Source organism: Camelina sativa, chromosome 16 (genome assembly GCF_030686135.1).
Source record: "Camelina sativa cultivar CO46 ecotype springtype chromosome 16, ASM3068613v1".
Taxonomy (NCBI): domain Eukaryota; kingdom Viridiplantae; phylum Streptophyta; class Magnoliopsida; order Brassicales; family Brassicaceae; genus Camelina; species Camelina sativa.
In genome coordinates, this window is record NC_141895.1 from 6,219,077 (window position 1) to 6,229,702 (window position 10,626).

Here is a 10,626-nt window from a genome sequence, read left to right on the forward strand (position 1 = left end):
TTGAGAGGTTGGCTTTGAACTTGGCCGGCTTGAGATGAGGATGGAGAACCCAGCACTTGTCTTTCAGATGACCCCGCTTCTTGCAGTGGTCGCACACCAACAACTTCCTCTCCTCTTGCTTGTACATTCCTTTGTTGGCCGAAGCAAGCTCCCCCTTACCGCTAAACAAATCAAGGGATCCTTGCTCTTTCTGAATTTGGGAGCAAATATCCTCAAAGGAGGGGAGCTTCTCTGCCCTTAGGATGTGCTTCAAGAGGTCGTTGAAGGACGGGTTCAAGGTAAGTAGGAGTCCGAAGACTTTGTCTTGCTCCTTTCTTTCGTTTAGCACACTTGCCTCAAGTGTACTTGGCCGCAACATGTCAAGCTCGGACCATAGTGCACGGAACTTACCAAGATGCTTAGTGAACTCCACATCATCTTGGTTAAGATCATTTATGGCCTTCTTGACCTCAAAGACTCTAGTCATGTTAGAGACATTACCATACACGCCTTTAAGTGTTTCCCACAGTTCCTTGGCCGTCTCGCAATATGAGTAGGCCTCAAGGATAGGCGTGTCCAGAGAGTTTTGGAGAACAGATAGGACAACTTGGTCTTCTTGGAACCATTTGGCCTTCCTCTCGCTCTCTTCCTCCGCTTCCGCCTCGGAAGCGTCCTCTCCTTTGGGGTTTTTCTTTGGGACATAGTCGGACTCGACATGACTCCAAAGGCCACGACCTCCAAGGGCGGTTCTTGTGGTTCTTGTCCACAGCAAGTAGTTTGTCCCCTTTAGGACAACCGGTGAAACAATGGGCTTGGCGTTTTCCATGGTCGGATTTCTATGGACCGATGGGTAAAGCTTTTACCCGGAGAATAAAGGAGATGCGAGTAAGAAGAAACGAAGATAAGGAGACTAGAGTGTAGAAATGAGTAGGAGAATGAGATTAGACTGTAGAGAATCGAAGAACTTGCTCTGATACCATGTAAGACTTTGTAGAATAAAGAAGAGAATCAAGAGATTGATGAGAGATATCGGTAGACAAAGAGAATGAGGAAGAAGAAAAGATTAGGTTATTGTTCCATAAGAATACATATTACAATGTAGGCTAAAGTCTATATATATCAAGGGAAAATTAGGGCTACACCCTCTACCAACCGATCGTATAAGTGATAGGGACAAGGAGAGAGATAGAACTAATCCCAACGGTGATAGTGACCCGTCCTAGTCTCCTTAAACACAACATAACCCGTGACTCCACTTGTTCCTCCTCTCTAACGGCTACAAGCGACATTCTAGATCCTTCTCATGGGCCTAAGGAGAGCAGGCCTCCTCATTGTCTTTACACACTTACATGACTCGGCCTTATTGCTTGGTTGTACGGACGGCCCCATAATTGTACGGACGGCCATGGCTGCCTTAGGCTTATTCTCTTGATCAATACGCCAATGGCTGGTGTTTTTTTTTTCTTTTTTCAAAGGTTGTCAAATTTCAATTTTGTCAATTAAATGATACTCTTCTCTCTATATAATATCATTATTTTTATTATTATACCTAATTTATCTTATTCAAGTTCAATGTTTTTTTTTTTCATTGACGGCATGTTATTTTTTCATGTTCAAAGTGCATTAACATGTCACATTTCTTGGTTTTCTACTTTTTTTTTTTCAGATGTATTTGGTTTATTAATTTTCACTGGTTAAAATATCAATTTTAGTCGTGGTTAAAAGTTAAAACAGTTAGTCCGGTTTAGTAATTGTTTTTGGTTTATAGTTTTTAAAACACAAACACTAAGGCCGGTTTAGTCCGGATTATTAGTTGTTTTTGGTTTTTTTCTTTTTCTTTTTGTAGTTTACACACAAACACAAACACAAGTCCGGATTTAACTGAAACACTTTTTGTGTAGAGAGTTGTGTCTCCACGACTTGGACCTGTTTTGTGACATGGGTGAGTGTGGTAGTTGTTACGGCGATAAATTCATATCGTAAAACCAATCATTTTCTAAACAATAATAATCACTTAAATTTTAGATTTTGACTTGATCCTATCTAAAACTCATTAAGATATTTTTACTTATCCATTTTTTTTTTAAAATCACCTTAAAGGTTTGATGTTACAACTTACAACTATCCTTCTGTCGCTTATCATCCTTTTTTTTTTTGAAGCCCGGAAGTTACATTGCGCCAAAGGCTTGTTGCCAAAACTAACTATGTTATTTTAGAACATTGTTTCATTCATCAATAAGCAGCATTCCATTATCTGATGTTCTGATTTGCTAATTGTTCGTTCATACAAACGAAACTTTGACACGAATTTCCAATTTAGTAACCTGAACTATTCGTAGCAAAGTCCCAGTATCCATCCTCAGTCAATTAAAATAATCAATTGTTCCATTAAGAGAAGCACATTCATGGCAGGCCGAGAGATAATGCACATTACTCATCATTACAAAAACAATCCCCACGTCAAAAGATGACTATACATATGTTTTTTATCAAAGGGTAAAAATGATTGCCTACATATGGTTCCATAAATTTCATTTATACCTCAAACCTCCAAAAATTCCATGACAGGGATGTATGTATATATATTCAAATCGAAATAAGAAAAGAAAAATACTCGAAAAGTGATCTAACTTGTCCACTTCTGATAGGGCTGGGCAAAATAACCGATAACCAAATAACCGACCGAAACCGAACCGAAAAAAACCAAACCGAACCGAACCGAAATTTTTCAAATACCCGAATGGTTAGTAAAAATCTATATCCAAACTAACCGAAACCGAACCGAACCGAACCAACAATTAAATGGTTAACCGAAATATCCGAAAACCTAGAAGATATCAAATATTATATACTTAATATTATGCAAAACTATAAAATAAACTTAAAATATAAATTATTTCTAGATTTAAAACAATTAAATATTTTAAATAATCAATATATGTAAATGTTATTATTTTGAATTTACAAAGTTAAATACTATTTTGTAAAATTGAATCCATATTTTTCCCTTTTTTGTATTTTTGTTATTGTATATTTGGTTAATTTTGGTTATATTCGGTTAGTTTTGGTTATATTTGGTTTATTTGGTTAATGTTAATATAATTTATGTTAGTTATGGTTATTTATTTAAATAACCAAACCGAAACCGAACCGAAAGAAACCGAACCGAACCGAACCGAAATTTCAAAAATATCCAAATGGTTACTATATTACTATATCCAAAATAACCGAAACCGAATACAACCGAACCGAAACCGAATGGTTAACCGAATGCCCAGGCCTAACTTCTGACATTAACTACTACGGCATAACAAATACCAATTTGAAGGATTCGGTTAAAGAGTTTCAAAAAAAAAAGAAAAAGATGAAGCAGAGGAGTTACCGTATAATGAGTTTTGGGGTTTTGGAAAAAGCCAATTTTCTTCTATATATATATATTTTGGGGAAGATTTTTGGGAAAGTGGGATGTGCAAAATGGCTGAGGGACTTTACGGTTTTATTCATCGTCATCTGAGATTAAAGCGAAAGAGAAAGGCTTGAACTTGTAACCATCTCCATGGAAGAACTTCCCCATGAATTCAACCCAGTGAAGACGCAGAGCATGGAGAAATGCACTTAGTGTTTCCATCATCAGAAGTATAAACGCTGTTGCAAACGCAAATACCGCTACTCCTATTAAGCGGATCAATATGTTTTCATACCTGTTTGCAAGAGCAAAAAAATGTATTAATGACAGTGACATATTACGTTTAAACATGTAACTTAACACTAGTGCTCACCCCCAGGCAAGAAGAAGAACTTTCTCATAGAAGACTGTCGACAATTCCGAATGAGCCAAACTGTAAGGCCAAATTAAAAAATTTGTATCAAGACCATATTAGAAACAGGTAGGAAGGATTAACTCAACCTTTTGAAAAAAAGCGGAAACGTTGGTAATTTACCTAAGAGCCCAAAGACGAAGGTAAGATGCTGTGTTAGAAACTGAACCTAGAACAAATTCTATGGAGTGAATCAATTGATGTACAAAAATCTCGCTGAAGTTAAACTCTTCTTCGTGATGGCCTCCTCTAGCGGAGTCTGGTTCTACATCAAGATCCACCTCAGAAGAACCAAGAACCCCGTAAGTTCGACCTTGAAACCTCTGGAATCAAGAATTTCATCCTTTTGATAAGCCCAGAGCCCAAATTGATTAGTAAATAAAACAGATGCAGTGATAGCATTACCTCCATGTGAATTTTCCTGAGGGCAAAGGGTTTTGGAAAAAGCATCCATGGGACCGCGATGAATGCCGAAAGCAATAACAGAATCTGCGGAATATGTATATCTTGTGTGAGTGTCAAGATGAGCAAGGATGGAACAAAGAACCAATGTAGCACTGGATATTAGAAAATTTATGGAGGAAAAACTATGCCTGAAGTGGACGCTGGCCCCAAAACAACTCATTTTCTCCAAGTTCTTCAGTGGGACTCAGAAACATGTAGATCATTACATGATACAAGTCTGCTTGAGATCCCGTGCACCACTTGATGATGATGAGCAGTGAAAGGTAGCCGAATAGGCTGTTAAGAAATATCATCTGAGGTATAAACTGATACCTGATGACATATCACAAAGAAATAGCCGTCCCGGTGGTTTTAGTACAGGAAAGAATAAAGAAGGTTCGAAAGATAAAGTAAAAAGGAAGACAAACCTTATGTCCAATGAAGAGCCAAAGAAGCGGGCATTGAAGAAACTTAATATCAGTCCCAGATTCATCTGTGCAATTCCCAGCAGAATAGACATCTTCATCTTAAGAGAGTTTAGGTAAGGCAGTTCGGAGCGACTTCCATACCAACTAGGATCTACGCCAAAAGGGTATGGATCACGGTACTTGACCAAACCAACCGTGTAAGCATCGCTGGATAAAAACCAATAAGCATATCAGCAACGAATAGAATAATAATAATATAGAAAACGACATGACTCCTTACTAAAGACATCAGAGATTCAAACATAATACATACCTACAAGTAGTATCTCTGCATTTGTAAGCTGAGCCACCAAAGATGTGGAAAGGCACAGAGAAGAACTCATTGTAGATAAGCCCACAATATATTGAAAATAGTGACATGAGTAAGATTACATAGCGGCCTCCAAAAAGCATCTCCATAAAGCTTCCAAGTTTCTGGTAAAGATAGACACACAACATCATACCACGTAGATTGGAATTTTACACAAGGCCAATGATATTCACACTACATTAGTTCTTTTTATCCTAGTGTAAAACGGTAAACTTAGTGCAATTTGCCGTATATTCTATAGCAACTCTGAATGATTGAAATTCACCATCTCTCATTTGGAAAACAAAAATCCTCCAAGAGCACAGAAAATTGCATCGCAAGCTGAGAACACAAAAATGCAGAAGCTGCAGTTCACTTATACAACAAAAATTAGGTGACATCCGTACCTGCGTACTCAACTTTCTTTCACGAGCAAGAAGATACAACGCTCCTAGAAGCAAGCATAGACCATGACCCCAATCCCCAAACATAACAGCAAACAAAAAGGGATATGTGACAACTGAATAAACTGCAGGGTTTGCCTCTTGATATCTCGCAACACTGTCAAGTAAGCATTAAGTCAAATATAAATCGAATGGTGATCAGCATAAACAAAAAGGCATATGCAATCAAACAAATAAGTTGGTTAAGAAAATAAAGAATGAAGAAAGTTCAGCTTTGTTAGAAAGTAGCCAGATATTCTAAAATCATGTATGTATCATGAGGGAAGCACAGGACCAAACACTTGATTCTAAATGATGACGTTTTTTTAATTCTCATGGAACATTATAATGGTACCAGGTAACGGTCAAAAGTGGAACTAACCCGTAAGCATCAATAATCTCCTGGAATGCATTTGTAAGTTTGTTCGTTCTGAAATAGGTAGGAGGTGATTCTACTGCTTGCATTACATGAAATATAACGCCCACCTGTGAATTGCTGTCAAAAGTGGCTCGCTGCAGGACCTCATGAATCTGCACATAAGTTGTTGATGAATTACACTTGCAAGGAAATGATAGTCAAGTATGTAAAAGGGATAAAAAACGTTGTAGTATACCTGGGTCTTAGCAAATGTGGGGCACCAACCTTCACCAACAAGGCATTTCTTGGTTACATCAAAATTTAGCATATTCAGCGTATCATAAACAGCTTTTTCTCTCCGAACCTAGCAGTAAAACGGCAGCTAAAATCAGGATGTGCCATACTGTATGGACCATACAATCATCCATATACTTAATCAAAATTATAATTCAGACGAGAAAAAACAAACTAATTGTAGATGTTAATGTTTACCGTCGTCATCCAATTAGTCAAGCTATAACCAACAGAATTAAGGGCACTATTCCGATGGCGAGTTCCAGCATCTAGTGTAGCTTCCAAATCCGAGAGTCGGGATAAAACCTATGCACCAGATACATTGATATCTTAGGAACAACATAGTGTGATGCTCGAACTAATAGTCACAGGCACTACTGATCAGGATAAGACATTGGTACTCTAGAGATAACATAGGGTGACAGAGAAACTAACAGTCGCATATGATTGGATACAAAAATCAGCAACAAAACATATGAACAAGATGAAATCAACTCACAAGAATCGTTCTACAAAAAGTGCATAGAACTATCTTGAAGTAACTCTCTCTGAATAAGGAACAAGTTTTGGATATCCAACTTACTTCTCTCGTAAGCTGCCTCTGCTTTGTCGTATCCTCAGGGACAGGATAGCAATTTGCACCAAATGCTTCACATATTTTCAATATTTTCGTCCTTGCTTGTTCCCCAGAAAAGAATACCACAAATACAATTTTCTCCACCTACGAGCACAAAACAAAACCAATTAGTAAATACGCATGTCACTGAAACAGTATATGATTATCATGGAGATAAGAAATTATGCTGTTTAAAAATTTAGAGATCAATATTACCATTTCTGATGTTGAAGGATCCATGATCTCCTCATCAGAGGGTGTTTGGTTGAAAAGCATATTGCCTCTTGTTGCACGAAATAACATTCTTTCGAATCTAAGAAGTTTGTCTTTGTTAATGATTCCACTAATAAATCTCAATCCTGATTGACTAGAGGGTCCAGGATTCATTTCCTGTAAATAAGATAACTGTTATCTTAGTAAAAATAATGAGATTCCAGGTAACAACAGAAAAATGAAAACTTTAACATGTAATCACCTGCTCAAGCAAAGAGGCAGTCTCAATAAAACCGTTATTTGAGTAGGTGCTTTCATGTAGTTCTGTTTCCTCTCCAATTGCATGTGCATTACTTGAGACCAGGAAACCACTTGCCTGAAAAGGAGTACGCAAAAAGCAATGTATCAAGCATAAACAGAGGACGATGAGCGTACGTCTTAGCAAGTAAAAGTTAAAAGAAAACCAAACAACAGCTACTGTGCTAACCTTGTCAACTAATAAAAAAATTTTCAGGTAGTTTGGAGGAGAAAACCAGAAAAACGAAACATTTCCCAATTACTGCGTATAAAATTCTGAGACTGAAAGGCAAATTCCCTACCTTTTGAAGAACTATCTTGAATTCTAGGAGTTCGTTATATGTCTGCCGAAGCTTTTCACTGTTCGAATTCATTTCCAGTACCTCATGCTCGTGATCAGCAAGTTGTCTCTGCAGGAGAAAGCAATTGAAGATACAAAGAAAAGTATAAGTGTCATAAAAAAGCAAGTCTCATCCCACGGTAAAAGAGGCATTACGATAGATAAAAAAGACAAATCAACCAAAACAGAATTGAAAAATTGAATTCTGACCTCTAAATCACCAAGTTCAATATCCGGTTCTATTTCATGGCGTGGTGAACATCTTAGCCCAGCTTTATCAATTTGATCTTTAAAAAACCGCAGCTTCCTAGACATCTCACCACACCGTTTTACCTGTTAAAAGTCCCCAAGAATTTGCATAAGCAAAGAAGTTCTGTGCCTGAGGATTTTTCAATACATATCACTTGATATCGATAATAAATGTGGTTTATAGGATTCTGTATCGTCATGATAAATTTGTATCACGAAAAATATATTTCAGGCCAGTAATCAAGTAATGCATAGCCCATATATATTTACTCCAAATATCTAAAGCTACATCAAGCCCCTAGAACTTTCAAACCAAACTGTACAAACTATATGGAAGGGAAAATATTCTGACGATGGAGCATTAAGTCCGGTTTCTCACTGTGGGTAATTATGGCCTGGTAATCAAGATCTACCTGTGTGGGAGTTGATGTAATACAAACAACAAGATAAATCTACGAATTATACTTCAAAAGTACAGGAACAAATCTCTTAGGAACTTTTGAAACAAAATTACTGGTGACACTCAGATGGAGATAAATTCTTCACGACGAAATCCTCAAACAAGAATCACCATGTCTCCACAAAGTTTTTACTGATCCATATATATATATATATATATATATATACACACACTGAAAAACATCTATATCTAGCCAAAATTTCCCACCAGTCCCACAATATGAATAAAGAAGAAAATAATATGTGTTGAATCCCATAAAACAGTGCTCGAATGTAGTAGAGTTACATAGAACGTTGAGTTGATACCTGATTAGCAAATGTCCGCTGAAAGGGACTTTTATCAGCATTTAGCTGTTGAGAAAACAAAGATACAGAGTGTCAGATTCTTCGAATTTACAAGCTAATCTAAAACTTGGGGGAGCAAATAGCAATTTCCAACACCAATGGGAGATCCGTTAATCCTAAATCCAAACATTCAATCCAACCAATTTCAAAAGATCATCACTAGCATGTCCAGTCGCGGTGGAAGTAACGCATCAGCATCAATAGAGACGGATCAACATTGTGAGATCAAACACCTCACTCCTCACTAAATTCTAATCAACCTAAACCGAGAATTTACGAGCATAAAAAGCAACAGATTCGATCGATTCGTAAAGAGAAGAAGACGGATCTGAGTTTTAAAAAACACACTCACGTCGCGAAACTGCAAGAGTCCGAGTTCGCCGAGATAAGTGATGGAGCGGTGAGCGGACTCAACAGGGATGATAAGCTGAACAAGCGTCATCTTCTCCGAACGCATCAGATCCATCTGCGGCAACTTATCTAAGAACTCCTCCATGTTTCCTTCTTCTTCTTCTTCTTCTCCTTCCTTGTTGTGCTCTCTCGCTTTTCACTCTCTCGATAAATAGAAATTAGAATGGAGAAATTTGAAATCGATCTCCGATCAGATCTGAAGTTTCTCCGTCGAAGATCTTAGAAGCGGAGTTCAGTTTTTGTTCCCGTCGACAACTGCCATGAGAAAACGAGGATTTGGCTTTCTCCACAATAACAAATAAAACCATAAAATAAAAATACACTTTTCTTCGGGTTAAAGACTAGTGGAAATTTTTATTTTTCGATCGGTTAATACAATTAAACACAAAATAAATGTAGCAAAAATAATCATAAACATTTACTAACACTAGATAAAAAAAAAATCTGCACTAATATTTTTCTAATTTTTATTAATTTATTCTTAGTGTAATACATTTTGTTTTTAACGGCAAATTAATATATATGGTATCAAAACAAGTTTATACAATACAGAAGCAAATCAAATACAACCGTTAGCGCAATTGAACACAATTTCGATGAAATAGTGGAAATAAGCCTTACCGGCAAACAGATAACATTCCTTACATTCCCCTCTCATACACTTAAAAATGGATGAAACTCCAAAATGCCTTTGGAATAACCTTGATTAATAAACAGAACTTCAATGTTGTTAGACTTGATTCTGAAACTTGTCTTCTCCTTGATATCATAATCTGATTCGCCTTATTTATCCATAATCTAATTCAAGTTTCATCTTTGGCTATCACCCATATGTAACTCCAATACCCTCGCCACATATACTTTTAAGATGCCTTTACATAAGCATTGTTACAACGAATAATAACATCCTTCAAACCCATCATCGGCAAGAAGAGAGTACCAATCTCACTTGAAACTGTAAACCGCTTCCAAACAGAGAGATAAGAACCCATAACCGTCAAGTAGAGAATTGAGCGGCTCTTGTTAAAGTGATCCGGCCATGACTTCACTCCATCATCTCCAATCACAAAATTTGATATTCCCGGATCCCAGATCTGGTTTTTGAGAAATCTGATGCAAAATAGAGACATTGAAAATCTGGAAGCCGCTTAGGATAATTCTTAGCGGGATGACGCCGTCACTGCTCCGATGATATCGCCCGGATTGTGGTCGGGAGATATTTCACGCCATAAAAGAGAAGGATAATTAACCATTGAAAACTCCATATCGATCTATGAAACTTGAGAATCATGTCGATAGATTATTGTTAAACTACGTAGAAACAAAGAAACAGAACGAAAAATAAAGCCGACCGACGTTGGAGAAGCCAACGCTGGCTGAAGCGAAGCAAATAATGAAAAACGGTTGAAGAAAAGAGTCGCCTTGTGATCGCCCTTGGCGAGAGAGAAACGTTTAGTAGTGTAATACATTTTTCTTTAAAATTATTTTTACTTTAACAAATGATTAATTAATTTATTTAAGTTTAATAGAAATTTTCAAACTATTACGGCAAACTTCATTTTAAAAACATTATTAGATCAATA

At 37.0% G+C, this 10,626-nt stretch overlaps 1 protein-coding gene across 2 annotated transcripts; it reads right to left on the reverse strand.

Annotated features, from left to right (window-relative positions):
• Window positions 1-2,496: 2,496 nt before the first annotated feature.
• On the reverse strand, window positions 2,497-9,426 carry LOC104750041 (V-type proton ATPase subunit a1). 2 transcript variants are annotated; one of them, XR_015584044.1, is made up of 19 exons: window positions 8,985-9,404; window positions 8,594-8,638; window positions 7,790-7,912; window positions 7,542-7,649; window positions 7,205-7,318; window positions 6,946-7,119; window positions 6,697-6,834; window positions 6,312-6,419; window positions 6,076-6,183; window positions 5,844-5,992; window positions 5,426-5,579; window positions 4,983-5,143; window positions 4,670-4,876; window positions 4,391-4,574; window positions 4,203-4,286; window positions 3,921-4,120; window positions 3,759-3,818; window positions 3,265-3,680; window positions 2,497-2,620 (listed from the first exon to the last, which is right to left on the reverse strand). XR_015584044.1 is itself a non-coding variant. In XM_087490691.1 (18 exons), the coding sequence occupies exons 1-18, from the start codon at window positions 9,126-9,128 to the stop codon at window positions 3,476-3,478; spliced, it is 2,466 nt and encodes an 821-aa protein (XP_087346817.1). In that variant the 5' UTR covers window positions 9,129-9,426; the 3' UTR covers window positions 3,161-3,475. The 2 variants fall into 2 exon arrangements, 1 of the variants encoding a protein (XP_087346817.1); XM_087490691.1 differs by lacking the exon at window positions 2,497-2,620 and having other exon boundaries at window positions 3,161-3,680; window positions 8,985-9,426.
• Window positions 9,427-10,626: the final 1,200 nt, after the last annotated feature.

Bases quoted from the DNA above. Each gene is read 5' to 3' on its own strand.
- LOC104750041 (XM_087490691.1), bottom strand. From the start codon at position 9,128: ATGGAGGAGTTCTTAGATAAGTTGCCGCAGATGGATCTGATGCGTTCG. The intron at 6,184-6,311 runs GTAAACATTAAC...TTTTACTGCTAG, and splicing joins TGACTAATTGGATGACGACG to GTTCGGAGAGAAAAAGCTGT. The intron at 4,121-4,202 runs GTAATGCTATCA...TCTTGATTCCAG, and splicing joins TCAGGAAAATTCACATGGAG to AGGTTTCAAGGTCGAACTTA.